Here is a 26,422-nt window from a genome sequence, read left to right on the forward strand (position 1 = left end):
TGCATATAAGTTAGAATTCCTGTGATCTGTATCCTGTGTTATTCTTTTCCATCTCTCCTAATTCTTCCTCTGCTTCTCTTAATATCACCAGGTACCAACATAGTACATAAGATGCCATTTCATGCTTACATAAAACTGGTGAAATCACAGGATCATCTGATCATAGCATTTATGTTTGAAAGGATGTTAGGGATCATGGAGACCAACCCCCTATTGTGAAGAAACTGAGGCCTATAGAGAGGTTAACTGATTTGTCCACTTTCTTAAGAGTTAGAATATGGCTGAGTTGGAATTTGATGCAGATCCTTTGACTCTAAATCTCTCTACTCCGTCCTTTGTACTAAGGCTACTCCTAAGAAATTACTGAGCCCATGACAACACTGGGCTTCTCTGTGTGAGAAATACTGAAAAGTTGGGTTTCCAGAGTGTTGTAAGTTTCAAGGTAGTGTAGGTACCATTGACAGGTTTTCAAAATGTGAGGGGTTAAGGAAGATTAAGATTCCACAGACTGATTAAGCTTAAATCTCTCAAAATCCTTGAGCAAACAAGGAATTGGAAGGCTAGGAAGGTACAGGTGGATTCAGCCAATCAGAAAGAGTCTTGTGGCTTTGAGAAACAACAAACTTTATAGCCAATATAGCCCTAACTAGTTGGGGTCAATGATCTGACTTGACCAAATCACTATTGCATCTGCCTAATAGGCTAATTGAATATTAAATAACACACTCTGTAGGAAGAGTTTTCTACCATTTTTGAACATGGAATGTATGATGAGGGAGGGGGACATGCTTATACATATTTAGAGGGAAACATATAGTGGACATATCAGAAAGACTGTAACCTGGAAGGGAATGAACCAATCCAGTCTCTGAAGGGAAGGGCTGTACTAAACTAACAAGTATAAAGCTTTTCTTGGTTCTGTGCTCAGGGCTTCCTCTTGCTGAAGAGGAGTGGAGCCTATTTCTGGCCAGAAATGTTAAGATGATTCTTTAGGATTCTTCTTAACAAATTTTCTTTAAAATCTAATCTTCAGTGTCGAGTGTATTTTTAACATGTGGCAATGGGCAACTTAGACTCAATGAATTAAAAAAGCAATTTCCCAAATGTAAATAAGTCAGACAATATCTTGTAGTCAATCCCTGGTCCAATTCACTGTACACCTGTCTATTCTGTTATAGTCTATGTATTAGACTATTCTTTCACATTGTTTGTAATATCACATTTTTATTTTGGGTCCTGAAGTGAAAGCTGGGTAGAGGAAATAAGAAAAACAATCTGTGTTAAGTAGTAAGAAATTATAAAAGTGGTTTGGAGGTCTTTGGAATAGGAGAGTTAGGGAAGAGAAATTTGGGATGACATGAAGAGTTAATGAGAAAGACTAAGGCAGAAGGATGAAGAGGATGCAAACTGAAGTTCAAGAAGATTCTAAAGAGAAAGTCATGAAAAGAAGGATTAGACCTAAAGTAGAAGGATTCAATTTGAAGAAGGTCCTGTGGAAGTAAGAGGAGAAAAAGATTACAGAGAAGCTCCAGAAAGTGAAAAGCTTGACCTGAAGGAGAAAGCGGTTAGTTGATAGGATGATGTAACATAAAGTAACAAATGTCCCTCCCCCCAAAAAACATAAGATGTTAGTGAAAGACAGGAAAGGAATTTGGGTGAGTTGCCATGGTATTAAGAGGTTAAAGAGAAAGACTAAACGGGTTAAATATTCTTAACTTTTTTTATGTCATGAGAAATTTGGAAGATAGGTAAAGATGGGGAAAAAGAAAATTCAAGGATATTTCATACAAATCACAATCCATCCAAGCCTGCTCATCCTGTGTGACTTGTTGGTCCCATCAAAACCAAAGGATTCTAGTTTTTGCTCTAAGTCTAAAGCCTGCCCTAAAGGCAAAGACACATTGTGGGGCAAGGGATGGTATTTTTCTAATGGTAGTTCTGGTTAGTTCAACTAAAGTTGAAGATAGCTATTCATGTCTCTCTTTCCTCTTTCACTCCTCTTTCTAGGCCAAATATCCTCAGTACCTTAAACTAATTCTCATGACATGGGCTAAAGGCTCTTCGTCATTTGGATTGATATCCTTAAAAATCTGGCATTCAGATTTGAACATTATGTTATAGATGACAGTGGGATTACCACCTTCTTATTTCTAGAAGCTATGCCTTTCATTAATGTAGTCCAAGATCTCATTAGTGTTTTTGGATGCCATCATCACATTACTGACTCAGAGCGCTTTCACTTTATTGATAATTACCATCTATCCAGGTCTTCTTAAGTCTCTACCTCCATCTTATACCCATAATATCAGATAATCATTTTAAAATATGCTTTATTCTGAAATAGCAAATATAATAGATAAGCAAAAACTGAACTACAAATATCAGGTGTTCTGAAGCTGGAAAAATGAGCAATTATATGCTCAATTTGAAATCAGATATGACAGAATTGGTGTTTTTTTATGAAGTAATAATATTGATTTTTTTTTCAGTTGTAATAAACATAGGCTAATTTTTCTCTGATGCTGAAGGAAAGTAACAATACTCATTGAGATATATGAAAACATTTATTGGATGGATTGTAAACTTATTCCAGAAAACTGGATTGAAATTTATCAAAGACTTTTCAAACTAAATGTAAATTTAAAATAGGTTTGGGATAAAACACATAGCTTATTATTATGACTTATGGGACAGCAAACATCTTCCAGCCTTGTACTCACCCATATTTGCTAAAAGGCAGATGACTGCTTGTACATCTACTCCTGCATAAACATCTGCCAATGAACTCACTACTGGCAAACAAAGAGTGTGTACCCGAATTCTCCGCTCACCTAAACAAAGTGATTAATAAATATACATTAGAATAAAAGACAAAACCGGAAAATTTTAGTTGCCTAACAAAGATTCAATTAAAAAGTTTGAGAAAAAAAAAAAAGCAAACAATTAAATTTTATTAAACAAACCATTAACACATTATATACCAAGGTTGCAAATCTGGATCAGGCTTTTTGTAGGAATAATGTTAAGATTAAGAAGTAGGTGATTTTAGCTAAGTAGAAATATGTCACATTTGGTAAAATGGCAGAAGAATCAACTACTTCAATAATGTACTTTTTAATAAAAAACTTCAGTGCAAGAGATTTGTGTAAGAATAGGGCAGAATTCTTATTAATAGAGATAATGCCAAAAACACAACATTGAGGAAATTCTGCATGCCACGTAACAAAACATTTGTTCCTAAATACTCTTTCCTGAAGCACTATATTGTTGAAAAGGTTTGGGGGGGAGGGAAGGAGGAAGGGAGAAGAGTAAATTGAAATTTTTAAGTAGTTAAAATATACTTAAATATAAATTCATTATTTAACACTAAAGTCTTCTCTCTCAAATAAGAACAGTAAGTGCTCTAGAAAGCTTTACTGAGTTCTACTTAAATTACCTTTGCTTGAGGTATATAGTAGAGCAGTCTGAAAACACACTAGAGAAGTATCTGTCAGATTTTCTTCAATTGACATCTGTACTGCAAATCCAGCATCAGGGTTGATGTTGGCAAGGGAAAGCAAATCAGTAGATCGAACGAAAAAATTTCCATGGAAAGTGTGTATTGAAAGACCTAAGATGCAGAAATTCAGATTTAAGTTAGTGAGGAAGACCTTTAAAATTTACTTTATAAGTGCACTTATTATGTATTGTGGAATGAGATGAAATAGGAAGGTGAGAGAGGAAGGGATCTCAAACAATGATTAAAATATTTCATTTAAGTTTTAAATAAGACAAAGACTATTAATTTGTTCATTTCTACCCATGATCTCAATGGTATTTTATTTTATATGATTGGGGCTAAATATAAGGAAGTAAATGTAAATTGGAGATGCCTTATCATAACATTTTAAACACAGTTTCATTTAAGGGTTTCCTTCCTTGTTTCTACCCTTATGCCACTCTGATTTCTGTTTTAATTTTATCCTTTAATAAAGCAGAACAATTATTTTGCTTATTTTTTAAAAAGTTTCAACAAATATTTGACATCAATTACACAATAGTCATTATATAAGCCAGAAAACTGTACATCTTGAAAGTTCACTAGTTAGATGATATACAACTTATTTTCTGGGTAACAACATTCATAAATTAAGCCATTTCATTTGAACAAGTAGCAATTCAAGTTCAATTCTTTTTACCTTTTGTACACCTTATTCTCATGACTGCTTCAAATCCAATTTTTCTTGTGAGATAACGTTTTAGATCTTTTTGCAATTTTTCTGCTTGTGAAGGATTGTGGGTATGATGAAAAGATGGATAATAATAGATGCAACCTGCAGAATACTTGGACATGCAAGCTTAGAAAAGAAAAATATAACAATTTATAGATGCAGAATCCAAACTTTTTTTGTTTATAACTTGACAATATGCTAGATTTCAGCATTGAAAATAATTTTAAAGATAAATGGTTAGTATAGATAAAATAAGAAACTTAGGTTAGGTTGAATAAAATATACATAATCTAAACATATAAAATCTCAATGAAACAGGGCAATAATTAAATTTACTGAAACACAATGCAGACAATCAAGGGTGAATCTTAGCTGATTTCTCTTAGTAGCATGGCAATTGTTTTATTCTTCCCGAATTTGCTCTGTAGCGAGAGCTATTTTATTGATATGAAATGAAAGAGAGGTCTTGCTAACTTCCTAGAGAGTAACAGAGAATCCTTCAAAACTTGTCAAAATGGTTTACTATACACTTTTTAAGATTCATACGGACACAAATAATACTGTAGTATAATATAAACTACATGAAAGCAGGAATCCATTTAATTTTTATTTTCATATTACTAGAGATTAAGTATAGTGCAATAAAAAATCTTATGCAATAAAGTGAAGACCATAGAGACCCAGATGGTGTTTTCCCCATTATTATTCATTGAAGGCAAGAAAAAACTGACTGGGAAGTAAACAATTGGCAAAAAAAAGAGGGTTCCTGGCTGGAGACTAGAGCACTGCTATTACCATCTAGTAAGGATGTAATTTGCCTGGTATCTTTATAAAATAATAAATCACCAAAAAGGAAGGGAAAAGAAGCCTAAGTATATTCAATCATCAAACTTGGTATCATAAAGAGCAGAAACAATAAAGGAACAGCAACCGAAACATCTAGAAGTATTTCAGTGGAGGTAAAATTTAAGAAAGCAGCCAGTAGTAAAACCATGGTTTCAAATGCCTTAAGTTTAGGCACCAAATAAAATTAATGAAAGACCCCAATGCAAGGAGGTTAAGTATCTCTGAGAGTTGGAATGAAATCAAATGAATTTGGGTTTGGGTGGTCCTAAGTTAATGAAAAGAAATAGGAAAGTCAGGTGGGTGGAAATGGAGTAGTAGTGTATCAGAAATTCCAAAGGCTCAATTAGAAAGTTATTGAAATCATATGAAAAAATGCCCTCAGTCACTACTGATCAGAGAAATGCAAATTAAGAAAACTCTGAGGTATCACTATACATCTCTCAGATTGACTAAGATGATAGAAAAGATAATGATAAATGTTGGAGGGGATATGGGCACTGGGACACTAATATATTGTTGGTGGGGTTGTGAACTGATCCAACCATTCTGGAGAGCAATATGAAACTATGCCGAACGGCTATCAAACGGCATACCCTTTGATCCAGCAGTATCTCTACTTGGGCCTGTCTCTCAAAGAAGTAAAAATGGGCAAAGGACCCACAAGTGCAAAAATATTTGAAGCAGGCTTCTTTGTAATGGCAAGAAACTGGAAACTGAGTGGATGCCCATCAACTGAAGAATGTTAAAGAATATTATTGTTCTATAAAAACGATCAGCAGGAGGATTTCAGAAGGATCTAGAGAGACTAGCATGAACTAATGCTAAATGAAGTGAGTAGAACCAAGAGAAAGTACATTGTACACAGCAACAAGATTAAGCGATGATCAATTCAGATGGACGTGGCTCTTTTCAACAATGAGGTTATTCAGACCAATTCCAATAGACTTGGGATGGAGAGAGCTTTCTGCATCCAGAAAGAGGACTGTGGAGACTGAATGTGGATGACATAGTATTTTCACCTTTTTTTTGTGGTTTGCTTGCTTTTTGTTTTCTTGTTCAATGGTAGGCAGGGCCAATAAAATAAAAATGAACTAACCTGAAATAAACTAAAATTCAATACTTATCCCAATTAAACTACCAAAAAATTATTTGACTTAACTAGGAAAAAACACATTCATTTGGAAGAACAAAGTTGGGAACATTAAAGGAACAAATGAAAAAAAGAAACTGTAAAGGAAGGCAATTTAGCAATATCAGATCTTAAACTCTCTGGTATTGACTAAGAAATAGAAAGTTTAATAGAACAGAGCAGACACACAACATACAGCAGCAGATAGATGTAGTAATCATGTATTTGACAAATATAGGGAATTAAGTTTTTGGGATAAGAATTCATTATCTGGTAAAAATTGTTGGGAAAATTGGAAAGCAGTCTGGTATAAATTGGGCATAAACCAGTATCTTACACCATTTACCAAAATAACACCAAAAAGGTATTGGGAATATTCACATAAAGAAATTCAAAAACAAGAAAGGAAAAGCATGGTGGAGAATGAATGTTTGGGTGACAATAGGGGACACACAGAATTGATTTTGGCACACTACACATTACTTGGGCGGAAAGACGCGTTTAGGAAACAGATCATAAGCCTCACATAGAGATGTAATATAAGAATGAGGGATGGGCAATATTTAGACATCTGTTGGAATTCTCGCTGTTAAAAGTAGAGCAGCTTACCAAATTGTCTTACTTAGAATTTCTTGCTCCCAATGATAGAATAAATAACAAGGAATCTTTGCTGTTTTGGGGGAAGTGGGGGGGAGGAGGAGGATTGGAGTTAAAAATAGAAAAATGACCCTCTCTTAGATGTAGAAAACTATACATATTATCAGACTTGGTTCTTGTGATGGTTAATTTTGCTAGATTCTTCTCCCTCCCATCGTCCCTTCCCCAAAAATAGTTGTTTGAAGGAATATCTGGATATCTGGGGAATGTATGAGGTAAAAACATTAATTTTTTTTAATATAAGAAAGAATCCTGCTGCTCTTAACTTCTTTGTATCCCAAAGATTCAGCTTGACTTAAGCAAAAAAACATGTTATACTAGACTACCCTTTTTTTCCTTTTTTGGATAGGTTTACTAAATTAATTGCTTAAGAGAATTATGTCAGTTTAATTTACCTATGCTTTAACAAAACACAAAGTCTGTCACACCTTTCTTGTAGGCAATTATCGTGAGATGGATTTGGGAATGGCTAAAAGTCTGCAATTGAAGGATAGTCTTTAATGACTCAATATCAATTTGGAAGGGCTCCAATAGTGTGTTCCAAAAACCTGCATTTGGCCCCATGTAGTTTTAACATTTGAATCAATGACCTACATAAAGGTATAGATGCTCATCAGATCTGTAGATAACAGCACAAAACTAGTATATAAATAAGACACTAAATGACAGGGTGCAAAAGGGTTCTGATAGTCTAGCAAACTGTATTGAATCTAATAAGATGAAATGTTTTATGGATAAATATAAAGTATTACACAGCATTATAGTAAGATCAGAGTTATAGTTGTAGAGTAGCTTGTGTGAAAAAGATTGATAGATTTTTATGGTGTTCAAGCCCCAGAGAAGCCATAAAAGCTAATAGGATTGCAGTCTGCATTAAAAGAGATAGAACTGTCAGGGATAAGGAGGGAGATAGCTTTCCTCAGCTGTCTTGGGAGCAGATAATGGCTGCTTTCAGAATGAATTTAGTTTGGAAAAGCTTTTAGAAAAGAATAATCAGGATGGTGAAGGGCCTTGAGTTCATTCCACCATGGGAACTGGTAAAAGAAACATGGATGGAATGGTTAGATTAGAAATGAGAAGACTGTGGGAAGCACATGATCACTGGCTTTAGGTATTTGAAGGGTTCTATACAGAAGGGATAATAAACTTATTCATCTGAACACTGAGGAGAGACCTAGGAGTAATGGGCAGAAATTTAGCTTGTTAAGAGGCAAATTTAGCCTTGATTTTTTTTTTTTTTGGGGGGGAGGAGAAATCCAAATAATTAGAACTACTTATAAATGGAATATGATGCCATGGTAGTAAATAGAGTATAGATTTGGATTTGAGGGACTTGGACATTCAAAAGCTGTGAACTGAGTAAGTCACTTAACCCCTACGTGATTCAGTTTCCTCATCTGTAAGATGGTGATAAACCTTAAAACACTATATAAATGCATGTTATTACTATTATTATTGCTTGACTATCTTTTTTGCAGGTCTTCTAGCAGAAGGAAAAATGTTTAGTGAAGATGTTGTAGAAGAGCGTTTTTATTGTTGGATGAAAGTGATGTCCCTTCCAGTTCTAAATTGATATAAATTCACTCTTCTTTCCAGTCATATTTCAAAACCTTTTTTTCATTATGATGTTTTTTTCCTTTGCTCCAGTCTCAGAAGAAGAGATGTTCTTTCTTGGCAGGGCCAAACTTTACACAACTGATACAACAGAACTGAAGCAAATGTTCTTTAATGTTACTAATAATGACTAAGTGTTAAAACCTACTACCCTTTCCTTGGTCTTTATTCTCCTTGATCTCTTTTCTAACTTCTGATGTTATTGACCACATCCTCACTCTCCTGAACAAATGTTCATCTCTACAGAGCTTGCCTGAAACTTGGTTTTTTCCCCCTTGACTTTCCTTCTAACAGTCATATCTTGCCTGCTCAGTCTTCCTTGCTAGATTACCACCTTTCTTATCTACTATGTGTAGGTATCATTTAAGACCCCATTATCTTCTCTAATCTCCTCCTCATCATTTCTATGTAGATGATTCTCAAATTTATATATTCAGTCCTCGTCTCACCAATTGCCTATTATACAATGGATTCCAAATGAGAATTTGTCATTTGCCTTTACCAAATCTATTGCTATTTCTATAGCACCAGCATTCCTTTGATTATGAAGATTTGCAATTTGGAGTCATTCTTGACTACCCAACAGTAAATGCCATGCCTAGTGGAATGCAGCTTTATTAACATCTTTCATATCCACTCCCTTCTCTCCATTAAACTGGGAAACAAATTAGTATGCTACTCAAATAGTTAAGTCAAAGAACAATGACTGGCTTCCTTGATTCTAGTAATTCCCAACCTCAAAGCATTCTCTCATGAAAAGGATTTTCTAAAACAGATTTCCCTACCTCATTAGCCTATTCATAAATCTTGACTATTTCCACTAGATGAAATATAAAATTCTTAACTTGTCATTTAAAATCATCTACAATGTAACTCTCACTTATTTCTTATTCTTCTCTCTCTCTCTCTTTTTTGCAACACTATTCATTCTTTCCTTCTGTCTGGACACTTCTTCACAGTCTCTTCTAAGATGGATCTTCACCCAGGTCACAGGACTGTTAGTGTTCCCCAAGGCTTTCTTCTCTTTCAATTTGATTTCACTAAATGATCTCATCTGTTCCTCCAGTCTCTATGTAGCCTATTCTCAAAGTCTTTCTCTTGACCTCATTCTTACTGCCTACTGGACATTTCAAAATGAATGTCTTGTAGATATTTTGAAATTGGCATATCCAAAACTGAATTCACCATCTTTCCTCAAAATTTTTTCCTCTTTTAAACCTCCTAATAATTATAAAGGGCACCATTATTCCATAATCATTCAGGGTATTTAGGTATCATTCTTGATACCTGTTTCACCCATATTTAAAAAGTTGCCAAGTCCTGTTGTTTCTTCTTTCTGAAACATTTTTTTTGTATACTTCCTTGTCCTTTGTGACTTGTCACCATCCTAATGCAGGCCTACCTATACTATTCTAACAGTCTTTTGATTGGTCAGCCTGACTTAAGTTTCTGCCCACTCCAGCTGGAACTCCATTCATCTGTCAAACATATTTTCCTTAATTAAAAATAGAAGTTCCACCACGGTCACTTCTCTAATTCAATCCTCTTTAGTGGGTCCCTATTGTACTTATTCCAGGATAAAATATAAAGTCCTCTGTTGGCTTTTAAAATTCTTGACATGGCCTCTTCTTACTTTTCTAGTCTTCACCTCTACCTCTCAGAGTCCCAAATTTTCCTCAAGGTTCAGGTCTTCCAAAAGATTGGCAAGCCCTCTGTTCCTCCTGAAATTATTTTGTATTTACTTTTGTGCTTATTCATCTTGAGCTCAAAGGCCTGTCTTTTTTTTTTTTTTTTGTCTAGACATCACAAACACCTAGAACACACTATTTTCCATGTTTGTTGAACTTAATTTTGTTACATGAAGTAAATACTTCCATCATACCCATGTCAAACTCTCCCCAAATGTAGAACATTTTAAAAAAAGCTATAAAAGTCTAGATTCAATTATATGTCAAAATTGGCAAAGATAAGAAAGATTAAACCAAAATATAACCTTACCTAAAGAAGCCAGATCAGAATACTGTGAACTTAAAAGGAACAAGTCCACTGCTGTCTGTTGCCCTGAACAGTCTAATGCCAATTTCTTATAAAAATCTGTCGCAGGACCAAGATGTTGCACAACCTTTAGCAAAAAATTTAAAAAATTAAAAAAGATCATTTTATACACACAGGAGAAACAGTCTGGGCAAATAGATACATTTACCTCAAGATATTGATTCTTAATGACTTTAAATACAAATAGAGTAGGAGATATTGGCCCCAAAGTGTCATATACTGGAATCAGTCAAAAGATAGGCCATCTAATTTCTTCAGACAGATTGGATCCCTAAAAAGGGAAAAAACCTAAACACTAAAAAAAAGTATACCCAAACCACACAATTTTATAAATGCCAGGCCAATGAATAAAATAACAAAAACATAATAATAACATAACAAACCAATTGACTTCTCAGCTCAAGGTAGACAGAAAGTATTTTACAAACTTAAAATGAATTTGTTGTTTGATCAGTACAAGAGTAAAGAACTGTGTTAGCTAGAAAACCGTCAGGAATTTCAACAAGATTGGAAAGTGTCTATCTTTGCAGGTCAATGGATAACTGAATTGGAAATGAAAATTAGTTTGCTATACTTACAAGTAAGAAAGCCCTTTTCCCCTCAGTTGTTTCTTGAAAAAAATTTACCAGTGTAAAATCAACTTTTGCCTCCCATGGGGATAGAGCATAAATGTTTAAATTATCATTTTTTAAAATCCCGTCATGTTTTTATTCATCTTAGGTAAATGGCTACTTAAAAATATGTCATGAGCATTCAATTTTAGCATCTCTGCTTAGTTAAAAAGAAAAGGAAAAAAAAGTGCATAATGGGGGAAAAATCTGCAGGAGCAAAAAACTTTTTACAGATTAACCACACCTCCATAAAATCTTTCCTAATCCCCATCACTGCTAGTTTTCTTGTTGTCTAAACTATTTCATACTGACTTCGTTTGCAAATCCTGTATCTGTGTCTATCTGTCTGTCTGTCTCTTACTAAAGAGGATGTAATCTAAGAAAGCAAGGACAGTTTCATTTTCATCTTTGTTATCCTAGGACCTAATGAAGGGTAATATATAGCAGGCATTTAATGATGAAGAGAGATTCCTGGCAATGATTTTCTTTTTCCTGTTAAGGGATACTAAATTTATAGTGATAAAAGCAAAGAATGGACCTTTAATTTGATTCTTATGACTGATACCCACCCCTCAACATTCAGTTAATTAGAATTTATAAAAGTTGGGGGCAGCTAGGTGGCGCAGTGGTTAGAGCACTAGCCTTGAATTCAGGAGGACCCGAGTTCAAATCTGATCTCAGACACTTAACACTTCCTAGCTGTGTGACCCTGGGCAAGTCACTTAACCCCAGCCTCCCCCCCCACCCAAAAAAAAATAAATAAAAAATATATATACATACACACACACACATATATATATATATTTAATATATATATAAAAGTCTCATTATATTAACTGAAAAAAACATTTTCACAAAGATTTTTTAAATGTTTGAATATTAACTAATAATTCTAGTACACACAAAAAAAAGTGGGATCCTATGACAAAAGGACAGGGAATAAAAAGCATTCTGTTGAATGCAACATCAAAATAAAATTTAAGATACCTTTGTACTGGATCTCTGATTAGGATCTTCTCTGGACTGCAGGAGTCCTGCACCCAAGGAAGGTAACTGTGTCTGGAATACAGACACACGGCCACCTGTTGGAGACATTAATTTAAAGGCAGCCTGAAGTGCAGGACCAAGAGCACTATGGGTTTCTCTTGTATAGGTGAACATATTTGGTAAAGCATTCAATAAGTCTTTTATCAGCTGGAAAACAAAGATTACAAATAGTTACTAAAAAGGAAAGGAAGTTACTTATTTAAAGCATTCTGGAGCATTTGTGTTAAAATTCAGTTCACTTCTTTTTAGGTTCAAGACTATATGTAACTGAAATATGAAGTCCTTCTAAAACCTAATACAGTGATGAAATGTGGCTGCTTTCAATATATTATTTCCAGAAAAATACATTTAAATACAAATAGCTTACAGCAAAACAACTGTTTGGACATGTATACATATATTGTATTTAACTTATACTTTAACATATTTAACATGTATTGGTCAATCTGTCATCTTGGGAGGGGAAAGGGAGGGAAGGAGGGGAAAAATTAGAACAAAAGGTTTGGCAACTGTCAATATTGTAAAATCACCCATGCATATATCTGGTAAATAAAAACTATTAAAAATAAATACAAATAGCTTTCATACAAAGAAACTAAGCACTAAATATTTAACTTTTAAATAATTGAAATCATAGTAATGTTATAAGAAAAAAAGTCACTTACCTCTTTGCTTTCATGTAGATTTACAAGTAAACTATCAGGTGTAGGTAAGAAGATATCTGTGGGTAAAACAGACATTCTAATAAATAAATCAAGGCACAAAGAATTATAATAAAAGAAAAAGCTGAGAATTGGTTAAATTATGTCACACACAATAGGGATGTATCTGTAGATACAATCTATCTTAAATGTAACAACTAATTATAATAGCACAAAAGAATAAAAAAAAAATTAAAGTTTTTCCCTAGAAAACATTAAATTAAAAACTTACATATCAGGCATATGTGCCTAGTAATTTTATTTCTACAATGTGTTACTATTCACTCTCAATTGATTTAAGTATAAGCACATTTTATCTCACAATTCTGTACCAGTTTAAGACTATATTATTTCTTGTTATGTATTTACCATCTATGTCTGAGACAATCAACATCTGAGGCTGTGATAATCCTTCTTGTAAATTATAGAAATGAACTGTGCTGTCAAAGGTTATGAACCCAATTCTTGTTCTTGAATCTCCAGGCAGTCTAAAGACAAAGGAAATAACTTTCAATACTAAGTGTTTGGTATCACAGGTTTTTAAAATGATAAAACAACAATTACATAGGTTAATTTGGAGTTGGTTGTGTGTTTTCTTTTACTAAAACAATTGAAGAAAAACAAAATAATCCTTATTGAAACCATCACAAACTGTTCATGTGAGAAAAGCAATAAAATCTAATATTCAATGCAGTAAGAAAGATAAAACACTTTTCCTAGGTTGTTCTGACCAAATCCCAGGCAGATCTAAAGATGAAGAGTTTTCTCCTACTATATATTTCAAACAATCCATTTGAAAATTCTTTGTACTGGTCAATTAGCCACAGTTTTCTTGTTTCTTTGTTTGAACCTATAATATATGTTCCAGACATTCAGAGGGAGAAGGCCATCCCTTTTTCAATTCTCTCCTTTGCTGGATGACTTAAATTATTTCTAATTAACATCGATAATGCAAAGGCTGCCTTCCATCAGAGGCTGGATATCCTTAAATACTTTATAGTGGGGCTTCTTTTTATATATGGGTTGAATTAGATAGCTGCTATAGCTCTTTTTAACTCTCAAATTCTCTAAGTGTATTAACTTTCTTTTCCATATAAACAAAGCCAAATATTAGCAGAATTAAAATTTACCTACAAATTAATTTATTTGATATGGTTAATAAAGGACTGTTGCTACCAAATAATTAATCAGATATCAGGGTTTAATTTACAACTCAAACCAAGCAGAAAGATAATCTGCAACACACTGGGCAGTGACTATTATTGCTACTGGTACAGATAAATAAGAATGCTAGGCCTGAAGTCAGGATGACCTGAGTTCAAATTCAGCCTTTTACATATATTCAGCCTTGGGTATGTTATTTAACCTTTTTACCACTGGAGAAAGAAATGGCAAACCATTCCAGTACTCTTGTCAAGAAACCCCATGGACAGAAATCTACAGGGTTCCAAAGAGTCAGCTACAACTCAATATTAACATATAACAAAATGAAAGCTAACTTAGAACATTCTCCAGTAATAATACTAAAACTGAGTCTAGCTCAAACATATAAAGCGAATAATTCTAAACATCCTTACTTGTCTAGATTTTCCAATAGCGACTGGCAGACAATTGTCAAATACCCCGCTTCCACTGCATTATGAGATACGTCTAAAACAAATAAATATACTGCAGGCTGAGGAGGACGAAGCTGGAGGGAAAAGAAATAATGCAATTTATTTTGTAGCCATAATTCACTCTTTCACATCTTAGTAAAAAGACCGTGAAACAAACAAATCAAAAAAAACCTAACAAAAATACTAAACTTACTGAAATGACAAAGCAATACTGTTCTGTTTTCTTTTCTCTCCACTAAATTGAATCGATATGTGGGAAAGAGCCTGCTATTCAAGAAGTCCTAATATAACAAACCTGGCCAGATCTTTCCTACTTATGAAATGCTGTGTCAACATAGATGGAGGTGAAGAGACAAGTCTGAGAAGCCTCAATTTCCATCTCTAGTCTTCTATGTCTAATGGCCACTTGGTGGTTTCTTCAACTGTATTCTCCAGATCAATATCATGGGGGGGGGGGGGGGCAAAATCTCTGGCAGGTCTTTAAAAGAGGTAAATATGTGAAAAGGAACAAGTACAACCAACTTCCTCTCACCTTCAATAGGATATGTTGGTGATAAGATTCAGAACCCAGAATGGTAGAAAAATTGTAAGACAGCATTAGAACAGGATATCATGAAGAAAGCAGAGCTGGGAGTAGGAAACAAGAAAAATGAGATGGTATGCCTCATTAGAGTGAAAGAAGAACTGTAGAAGAGAGTGGAGAAGAGACTGTTGTACCTGAGGAAGGATCTTGCAATTTTAAGTGGCTATCAACAAAAATAGATATGAAAAACAAGAGATAGCCAGGGAAAGGAAGTAGCCCAGATTATTAAGCTACACAGTATACAATCTCACATATGGCACTGTGTCCAGATATAAATTCTTGAATTGGCTAGACATAGCAAAAGCTAATGGTAAAGACTCTGAATTAAAGATTTTAGTAGATAAGAGAAAAAAGACTGCCTCAGTGAGAAGAGGTCTCCCAAAAGATGTGATTGTGAAGGAGAAAAAAATGAAGAAAGGGGGAATGCCAAAAGTTTGGTGACTGAATGAAAAGAAAATAAGGGCTGGGTGGAGCCAATAATAATGCAGATGGATATTTGTTGAACCAGAAATATGGTACAATTTTCCAAACTACACAGCTGCTATAAGAGAAAGACATACAGAAACACACTTGAAAACATGGGTTCCTATGAAATTGCCTAAGGAACAATGACACATAATTTGACTCTGGATCTTAGTTGTCTTTTGTCATGAGTAAATATAACTTAAGACAGGGCTTTATTTGGATTTTTAATTTCAAAAAACTAAAACGGTTGCTTGGGGAGGACAGAAAGATTTCCTCTGGGTTAGTCTGTTATGGCAACAGCAGACATAAGTTAATACAATGGCCATACAACCAAAAAGCAACAACAGTTAGTGCTGGTGGAAAGAGATTTGGATTTTTTAATTAACCCAACTTAAACTTCATCACTATGTGACAAAAATGGGGATGACATACCTACACTTCATCTAGGTTCAAAGGTCTGAATGAGGTTATAGAAAATGCTTTATAAACTTTACACGGTAGTTTATATGATAGTAGCTATATTATTGTTTGATATGATTAAGAAATGTTTATATTACAAATTGACTTTAAAAAAAATCCATTTTTTTTAATTGGCCAACTTTCAAATCTTAAATAAAAACAAACATACAAAATGAACCCCCAAATCCTAAAAACAAATTCTGTGAAAGTTTCAAAACATGGATGAAGATTTACAGAATTCAGAACTAAAAAGATAATTATGACAAAATACTTAATAGTTACCATGTAGTCTGAAGAAGCAATGAATTCCACAGTTGAATTCTGAACCTCAGGCCGTTTGTGAGGCTCTCCATAGGAACGGGTAAGGGGATTATACATAAATTCCTCAGGAACTAGACAATAATTGGGAATCCAATGCAAATCATCACTGACAGATAAAACACATGGCTTTTATACTCACAACTAAATAGTCATACCACAGAAATTTTAATAACTGCCACTTTCAATCTTATTATGTTTATTATTTGAGGATTCCAAAAAGGTTAATAATCACTGAATTATGAAAATTACCTCCCTTTAAAAAAATAACCCATGGGCAGAATAGGGCCAGAGTGCTCCTTCTCAAACTATTAGCATTCTATCCATCAAACTACACAACTGCTATGAGAGAAAGACATACAAACACACTTGAAAACACGGATTCCTATGAAATAGCCTAAAGAACAATGATACATAATTTGATTTCTATGACACTCTCTAGATCTTAGCTGTCCTCTGCCATGCATAAATATAACTTAAGATATAAGACTTTACTTGGATATCTTTCTCTGCCCACTTTGTGAATACTTTTTTGCTTGTCCTCCATTTACATGTGAGGTCTTGCTCTGAATCTTATGGTCCTTAGGTTGGGAGCAAAATGAGGGTATTCTTTTTGTTTTTGGCTGAGGCAATTGAGGTTAAGTGACTTGCCCAGGGTCACACAGCTAGAAAGTGTTAAGTGTCTGAGCCCAGATTTGAACTCGGGTCATCATGACTTCAGGGCTGGTGCTCTTTTCACTGTACCTTTCAGCTGTCCCAAAATGAGGATATTCTTAGCCTATGTGCTTCCTTTCATAGAATTTCATAGAAATCACTTTATGACACAGTTGTTTAAAATTAAACACCAAGGCCTATCTCCAACAACTCACCATCATTAACTCTGTAGCATAGATTGCATTTCCATCTCCTCTGATCAATGAAAGACACAAATGGGTTGATGTATGTCCTGCATGACCGGCACCTCACAATGGTGCTTGATGTTATCACTGGTAATTGCTAGGAAAACAAAATGAAGAAGTTGTAGCACACATTATTCCACAGAAATATTAAATATTTCTTATTGATCTGCTTAATACAAAGATTAGAACCCATAAGTGCTTTATGTGAATGGCATGAAATAGCCTATTCCAATAATACCTTACAGTGTCTTGAGCAAAATAAGCAGCTATGTAGCTGCGTTTCCTTTTACAAACAACTGGGCAACATCACTAAAATAAATTGGCATCACAACAAAGAGTAGAAATTGGCTGATAAGTGGCATGACTGGCCAAGGGTATACTATAAGTCAGAGCTCATTGGCTCTGTACATAATCCTGATGTACACATAAAGCTCAGTGTAAAGGTAGTACTTTTTTGTCTTCATTAAATGATAATGCCTACAGGTTGTATTTTTTTTTTTTTTAGTTTCCTTGGGTATAAGAGAGACATAAACATCTCTACTTATGTTCATGGTTAACTTAAGATTTAGTTTATAAGCTCAGGTCTCAAAATAAACCAGAAACACAGAATCTCAGAATTTGAAGGGACTTCAGACACTATTTAGTCCAATCTCTAACAACTCAGCTGACCCAAATGGTCATATAGCCTCTCCTTCAAGACCTTGCCTAAAAAGCAGCCCACTGCTACCAGCATCTCATTCTGTCTGGGGGCAGTTTCTCATTCTTTTAAGAAATAGGCCTTTGATGTATCTCTTTTCAGCTTTTACCTATGGCTTCTAGTTCATCCCTTTAGAGCCCAAGGCAAATCTCGTGCCTTTTCCACATAATAGCCCTTCAAAAAGTTACCACATATAATCAAGTAATTTTTTCTTGTTGGGACAAATATTCCTACTTTCTTTAATCCTTATAAAATACACCTGAGGTGGTCATTCTCCACTTATTAATGATCTTCTCTTTAAAAAAGCTACGCTACATTTTGTCTTTGAATTGACTTGATGAAACTCTAGTGACCATCTAGGCTGAGCTTCCACTCTACCACCTTACAAGCGAGTCCTATTAATAATATGAATATTAAAAATTATGTTTAAAAAAAATTGCCCTATCCTATTTCCTATATCTTTTGAGGCTCCTTTGTATATGTGAAATAGTTACCTAAGAAAAAAGAAAGAAAAGAAAAAGAAATGGAATCTGATTCTTTCAGGAGTAAAACTGAAGAGCAGTAAGCAGTACTAGGAAAAACAAAACTGAGGTCCAAAGTGAATTTCATTTAGTGTACTGATGTCTAAAACATAGTGGCAAACCCAACTTAGGCATAATAACTTTTATACGTAAGAGAAGTAGAATAAAAAAAAAAATAATGGAGCAGTGAATTTTAAATATTTACAAATTCGAATACTCTGCTTAAAGAGAATAGTTTTCATTTAATCTTTTGCCCTCCTTACATTCCTACTGAGCTTTTTGGTTTTTCCTCCCTTTATATTCCAGAGATGATTTGATATGATTGATAGCTAAGGAATCTATGGTTCATTCTTACAAAAACAAGCAACTTCTGTAATATTAATGTGAATATATACATACACACAAATCTTTCTCTCAAATCCATCTTTAGTTAGGTAAATCTTGCTAGTGACAAGACCCTGAGCAAGTCACTCTCAATTTCCTCATTTATAAAATGGGGATAATTATAGCATCTATGTCCCAGGATTATTGTGAGGACCAATGAGATAACTGTAAAGTGATAAGTGAGCATAAATGATATATGTTATCTATTATTATTCTCATAATTACTTTCTCTGTCTCCTATCAACTCTTAAAAGATTTTGTGTTTAGTTTTAGGATTCTCATACTGTGGTTTCATTTTAGTTATTTGTATATGTTAAATTCTGTTCCTTCCCTCTTCCTCTTAACTGTTTCTTATGTTTTCTTAGGGCAGGGACTATCTGAATTTACCTTAAGGATTCAGTGGAATTAGAGACCTCTGGGTCTGGAGTAGAGAGTATATGGATTCATGTCCTGGGCCATATAATTTACTAGTATTAAGATCTAGAGCAAAGCTGTATTAACTACAAACCACAGTTTTCTCATCTCTTATGATGTGGTTCACAACATTGATGAGGAAACCCATATTTCACGGGTTATTGTGTGAAGATCAAACAAGATAGTTAATCAATCACAGATCTAAAACAGAAAGGTACCCCCAGCTGCTACCTAATTAATCATCTCATTCTTACAGAGCAAAAAACTGAGGCTAAGTGACTTGCTAAATGACACAGGTCCTTGGATTCCAGACCTCTAGTCTTTCTACTAAACAATATATATTGTTTAAAGATCTCTATAAATATAAGCCATTACTAATCAGAATCTACCATAATTCTTTACATATGCAGGTGTTCAATAAATATATCACAAAATTATAAATTTAGAGATATAGTTCCAGTCCTGACCTTTTTCCCAAACTGTCCTTTGATCTTTCCATTTCCTGTCCTAGAACTTACACAGCAATTTATTTAAAAGCTCTTTTCTGATTGTACCAGACATGATTCTGTGTAATAATTATTTGCATATCATATCCCACTATAATTAGGTCTCTGCATCATTTTATTGCACATAGTAGATAGTAACATTTGCTGAACCGAATTCTAACAAACTAAGGTATTTTCTCTTACAAGTTAAGAATAACAAAAACAGGGAAGAAAGTAAAATATTTTACAAAAATATCCAGCTGATGTACAAAATGTAACCATCCATTTCTCTAGCAAGAACAATTTATAAAAACAACACTTTACCGTGAGATCTCTGAAGGGATGCAACAACAACCCTAAAGGAAGTTTAGCTTTATTCAATAAAGCCTGAGTCTGTGGAATATTTGTCAGAGTACACCGAAATGAACTGAAAAGCAAATGAAAAGGATATCACAGTTAGCTATCAGGCTAAAATATATCAAAGCAGGTAAGAACTAAGTTGTAAATAATTATAGTAGTTAAGAACATTTTAGCAGATTATAGGGAACTACTATTTCTTGATCACTTAAAATACAAAATTCTAAAAAGAGGTCTCAGAAGCTCTTATGAAAGAAATTACTGTATTAAGAACCATCCCTTGTTCCTATCTTGTCATTGAGGGCTGGCTATCCTAATTCTACTCCCTCATGTCACTGTGGATAAAACTTACATGTGACTCCTTATACATATAGCTTTCTCTCTCATATAAATCAGAATAAGGTTGTCTCATCAAAGGATGAATGAATGGTATTACCAAAACATTTAGCACTAATAGAAAATTCCCTAGGCTTCAAATCTGTTCCGAGTTTGAGTCACTAAATATTCATACTGATAAAAAAAATGTGACAATACTTAAAGTTCCCTTACTAGAAGGTCAGAATTAAATATTTAATAAAATGAGCCACAAATTTAGCTAAGAATAACATCCCAGGCCCATATTACTTCCTTAACATAATTCCTTCTACTGCACATGTTAAAAGCTAAAGTTCAGCAATTTCCAGCTAATTTTCCATAAGATTTATCTCTCAGACAGAAAAATTTTCTTTCATTTTCTGTTAGCACTTTTTTTTTTGGGGGGGGGTGGGCTACAATGGTTCGAAAATTGCATCATGAACAAAATCAACAAAGATAGAAGGTCAAAAATTATCTGACTTTGCATAGTACTGATAAGATGCCAAATAACTACAATATATCGTGGCAGATAACAGATAAAGTTTTTTGCAGCTGGGCAAAAATAAGATATCTCAGATTTTTGGCAGTTCTGCAACATCCCTACCCACCCCCTTTTCCCATGTACAATGATCAACTACTATGAAGAATATTTACACAATAAGAATATAAATCAGCAACAAATTCTAAGGTCCATTCTAGTCCCAAGTGTTTTATACAGGATGCCCCAAAAATTCTTAGAAAAGAGAGATGAGAGGTCAAATTTCATTCACTTCAAAATTTTGAAAAGGTCCAATCCTGCTGAAAACTTAGCAGCCTGGTTCAGTTCCCAAAAGGGAAAAATTAACTCTGGTGGGGTACATTCAAATGTAATCTAGAGGTTGGAGATGGTTTTGCTTAGGCTGACTAGTATGCACTTTCTTGACCAAAAGGTCATGTTCCAAGTCATAAATTAATTCTCCAGGAGAACAAAGGAAGAGGGTAGTGACAGGACTAGATCTGGAGATAGAATATGGAAGAGTGACATTCCAAAGAATATTATGGGTTCATGGGGGGGACAGGGAAATTAAACAGCAGACCTGGGAGTAGGGGGAAGGTAGGGTCTTGAATTAAGAAGTTGTTTAAGATGTCTTAAAACCTCTGATTTTGAAGTTAATAGATACCTAGACATTTGGGCTTTGCTGCTTTTTCAGGAGGAAGAATCTATAAGCCTTGGGTGTACTGGGAGTCACAGGCTGATAGACCCCCTTACCTCAGAGTTAGGAGTTTGAACTGACATGAGTGTCACAAAATTCCTTGGATTAAGCTCTATGAAAGGCATGAAAAGCAGCTCTACTTTAGAAATCAACTCTACTTCACTTATGACTAAGACCTTATGAAAGATAAGAAGGAAGCTCGTTTAAGAATGAAGAAATAAAGCTGTGAATCAAATTAGGAAAAAGAGGAGGTGAGCTAAAAGCAATTAGTTCTTAGGAAAAAAATGGCAGCTACTAGTGTAGAAGTCAAAAACAAAAACAAAAAAACAAAAAACCCCTGTAAATTAATAAAGTTCACTAGGTCACTGGGAAATATAACAAAGGCATGAGTTTCAGGAATAAAAAGAACCCTCCTGAAAGACACCTAGAGAATAGAAGGGCAGGACAAGCTGGAAAGAGACAGGAAAGCTGGAAGGCATAGAGGATATTCTATTTAGGAGATCCTAAATAGATAGGTACCAAGCCTGATTAATAACATGGTACATTAAAAGGAACTGATTTAAGAGTCAGAGACCTAGGTTTGAGTCTTGGCTCTATAACTTATTAGCTGTGTGATCTTGGGCAAGTCGTAGCATTTTTGAGCCTCAATTTCCTCAATGTTGTGAGACTTAAATAAGAGAAGGCTTTATGTGAAAGCACTTTGTACAGCGCTATATAAAGTTAGCTATTATTATTACTATTTTAAGTAGGAGATGCAAGGAAGTTTTAGTAGCAGGCCAGATAAAGGCTGGTTAGGTCCTTAACTAAAAGAATGCAGCAGAAAGGAAATTGAAATTAAGATTCAAGATGGTGTCCAAACAATTGTTTGTCTCCTGATCCTCTGATGGACATAAGAGTACCAATGGGCAAACCCTTTGCCTAAACTTCTCCTTGGGCTTACATAAAAATCTACTAAAGGAATAAACATATCTAAGCTAAGTAAAGTCTGAAAAGGGGGCACAAAATATTAAAAGTAGAGAGGAAACTGATTATAAAATTATTGTTTTATTATAACTACTGATTATAACAACTCACATTTATATAGTGCTTTAAGGTTTACAAAGCGCTTTCTCCGCAACAGCCCTGGGAAGTAGGTAGTGCAAGTATTATCATTCCCATTTTATAGACAAGGAAACAGGCTCAGGGAGCTTAAGTGACTTCCCATAGTCACACAGCTACCAAGTATTAGAGCCAAGTCTGCTGACTTCAAGTCCTGTGCTCTTTCCATTGGGGGAAAAAAAGGGATGAAAAGGAAAAAAAGAAATTATTATTAACTTATTAGGGTATCAGGTCAAGTTTCCTCACCAGGACTTAGAATATGTTCAAGAAAGTGGCAGAAAACTATCTCTGAATATAATAAAAAATCATCCCCCAAATGAAAAAATATGATCTACTTGTACAGAAATTTGAAAATATAATGGTTCGGGAATAAATTTTGTGTTTCCCACTCCTAATTTCCTTGCTAATTTAAAGTGAAAACCCTTTCTTAGTACTATCTCCAAAACAACAAATCCCATTCCATTTTTTACTACTTTCAATGTCAATATCAAACAAATCTTATATCAAACAATCAAACATTAAAAAGATTACAAAACATATACATACTCAGGATTACAATTTAATTTTTTAAGGTCTGAATTCAAATTAGGCACAGGGGCCAGAACAGGAGTCACAGGCAGAATATTCCTATCTTGAGTGAGGTTTACTGGTCTTAGACTTTCTGGTTGCTGAGAAGAATGTTGAAGACTTAATCCGCTTAGACTAGATGACAACTGATTCATACCAGGATACTGCTGAAAAATAAGAGCATTATTTAAAAAAAAAAAAAAAACAACAACAACACTACCACCACCAAAGGAAACCATTGTTTCAAATGTGATCTCAATTTTGTTAGTCTGTATTTATAAAAGATGCAGAAAATTTAAATCTTATATTGCGTAAACAGCCCCATACTGATTTGTCTACCCAGATTTTTCTTCCATTTCAAAAGTTAAAAAACAAACATTGATTAATATGCTCAAGAGTGGATTTTTACTTATTAGAAGGGTTATATCTAATTAATGATCATCAACAAGGAATCAAGACTTTATAATTATCCCAAAAGTAAAGATATTAGAAAATACTTCACCTCACTCTATTGAAGGGATAACTGGTACACAGATATGGAATGTTGCATATATTTCTAGATTAGGGGGAGGATATGATTGATTGGTTCTGCTAATTTAAAAAATCTTTTAAAATTTTCTTTAAAAAAAATTCATTTTTATGGGATGGCTCTCTGGAAGATGAGGATGAGGGTGGGAGAAATTTAAACAATGGAAGAACAAAAAACATTAAGAAAAATTCACTAAAAATCTTATAATCTTTAACTAGGTTTCATAGCAAGTCTTAATATTTAAAGGCATTTCAATTTTTGTTATAAAGTTTGAAATTAAACAATTTATCATAGTAAGAAAAACATTTTTTGGAAATTCAGGCTTTTATAAAAACTAAGATAATTATTGAAGTTCTTTTAGAATGACTAATATAATTAGTAAAACACACTAGCAAGTTACACCTACGTGAGAGTTATCATTTTGGACATGGTTTTGAAGCACCATAATAAATAAATAAATAAATAAGCAAGCAAGCAAATGAATAAATAAAGCCAGGTAAAGAGCCTTTGTCATCTAAATCTCTGACACGTTTAGAAGATAGAAAATAGAGAATCTAGTAGTTAGTTCATAGGGTTGGTAACAGATACAATGTCCCCTGGGCTAATAGAACCAAAGACTTTTTCACTTGTTATCCAGCAAAACACCCTCACTTTTTGTCTAAAATAGAAATCCGTCCAACTGTTCCTTTAACCTAACTTCTCCAAACCTGCTCTCTTTCTAGTTTGAAAATATTAGGGTCAATGAGAAGTGCAATGACATACAATTTATTCACTTTCATTTTTACTTCTGGAAGCAATTAAAGAAAACAAAAAAACATTTTCTCTTTGGGGGAAGAATACAATATGTGCCTTCCACTGTCTTATTCCTTAATTCTAACACGTGACAAATTATGGACTCTTCCAACCACAACAAAAAAAAAATTGGTTTCTTTCCAGCCCTCAAATTTCTAGGCCATCGAATCTACTCAGAGTTGGTATTATCTCCTTATTAGTTTAGAGGGAGAAATCATAAATGATTAAAAATGGTCAAATAAAAACCAGTTTTTTCAAGTCAAATTTTTTGATGAACAAACAAAAGAAATTTGCTTAAATGGAACTCAGATAAATCTTTGTTCATATAGGGAAACAGGAATAGTGAAATAGAATATTAGACTTGGAAGTCAGAATATTTGGGTTCAAATCTTAGTTCTAACAAATTGGGTGAACACAGTTTATTTTAAACCTAAATTTCTTAATCTGTAAAATACTGATACTATTTCTTACAGTATCTACCTTATAGGACTGTGAGGCTTAAATGAATGTTTTCAAACCTTGAAAGGCCAGTTATTACCATCATCACTATCATTACTATTGTTTTTACTAGTATTATTGCTATGTTTTTTTTCCCCCAGTGGTTTTTTTTTCCTCCTTGTTGCTTGTTTTACATTTTCCTTAGAAGTCTTTAGTTCTCTGTAAATTAAATCCTTTAACCAAGGTGTCAACCAGTTTCTAATTTTTATTCTTTACCACTCTGAGGGATGAAAAACATTCTCTAAGGTAGGCTAAACAGAGGCCTTTGATTCCGAGTAGTAAGCTTTTCTGTAAACCTTGGGGAAATTGTGTTCTATTTAAGTTATGTTCCCCAGAGCAACAGACACTTGAGAGTCAGAAGACCATGATTTAATTAAATTCTAACACTGACACTTACTAGCTGTGTGACCCTGGACAAGTCACAAATTCTCTGAACCTCAGTTTCTTCATCTGTAAAATAGAAAAAAAATAATACTCGCAATGATTTCCTCACATGGTTGTTGAGGAAAATGCTTTATAAGCTCTAATTTATAGCATCAACATGAGCTGTTATTGCCAGTAAAAACCAACCAAAAATGCTTACTTGTTAAATTAAAAGAGTGTCAGATTAGGCTATACTAAGTGTGGCAGTAGGTAATTACAAGTGGGAAAAGGAAGAGAAGGCTATCATATAGCTTAAGCCAACAGTGATATCAATAGCACAAGTCATTTTCTTACTAAGCAGACTTTAGTAAAATGTTTTTGGGAAGATGTAATGTAGTTTTCAAATGGGACAAACATGACCAAAATAAATGTCTCATACTAGGATATGGAAGAAATAACAACAGAAAATTCTTTTTTTCCCCTTTGGGCAAGTGAAATTCAATCATGATAGGTTATATATAACTTGGACTTACTATTAGAATGACAATCTGATATTAAGGTCAGACTAAACAATGTCACTGCTTACACATACCTGAGCATACTGCTGGAATCCAGAATATCCTGGTTACTAGGTTGTGCTCCAGAGCTCAGCCCTACATTCTGATAACCAGGCTGAAGAGCTGGATACCCATAGCCAAAGGGTTTAGCAGGTTTTGTTGCCTGAGAAACAGAGAGAGCAGGAGCTGGACTGCTGGGTGATGAAGAAAGCGTATCTAACAAAGAGATAAATACAGATTCAGTGCTTGGAAACAAATTTCAAAAACGTAGCTAGGCTCAACTATATAAAACTCTCCAACTACTTAGTATTATCTTTTTTTGATTTTTTTTTTTTTTAAAGAACATCAAGAATGGGTTTAAGGGTACATAGCAGAGGAAAAATCACTTTCCTTCCTTTTCCC

The 26,422-nt window shown here is 34.1% G+C and overlaps 1 protein-coding gene across 1 annotated transcript in view; it reads right to left on the bottom strand.

Moving 5' to 3' along the window:
* SEC24B (SEC24 homolog B, COPII coat complex component) overlaps positions 1–26,422 on the bottom strand; it is an 85,626-nt gene that overhangs the window by 8,436 nt on the left and 50,768 nt on the right. The window contains 14 exon segments of the mRNA XM_074274729.1: positions 2,721–2,831; positions 3,437–3,610; positions 4,179–4,337; positions 10,456–10,579; positions 12,111–12,317; positions 12,836–12,891; positions 13,241–13,359; positions 14,449–14,561; positions 16,277–16,386; positions 17,182–17,308; positions 20,037–20,139; positions 23,261–23,448; positions 26,056–26,084; positions 26,087–26,236. Of these exon segments, the coding sequence (XP_074130830.1) occupies positions 2,721–2,831; positions 3,437–3,610; positions 4,179–4,337; positions 10,456–10,579; positions 12,111–12,317; positions 12,836–12,891; positions 13,241–13,359; positions 14,449–14,561; positions 16,277–16,386; positions 17,182–17,308; positions 20,037–20,139; positions 23,261–23,448; positions 26,056–26,084; positions 26,087–26,236 (1,770 nt within the window).

Source organism: Sminthopsis crassicaudata, chromosome 6 (genome assembly GCF_048593235.1).
Source record: "Sminthopsis crassicaudata isolate SCR6 chromosome 6, ASM4859323v1, whole genome shotgun sequence".
NCBI lineage: Eukaryota > Metazoa > Chordata > Mammalia > Dasyuromorphia > Dasyuridae > Sminthopsis > Sminthopsis crassicaudata.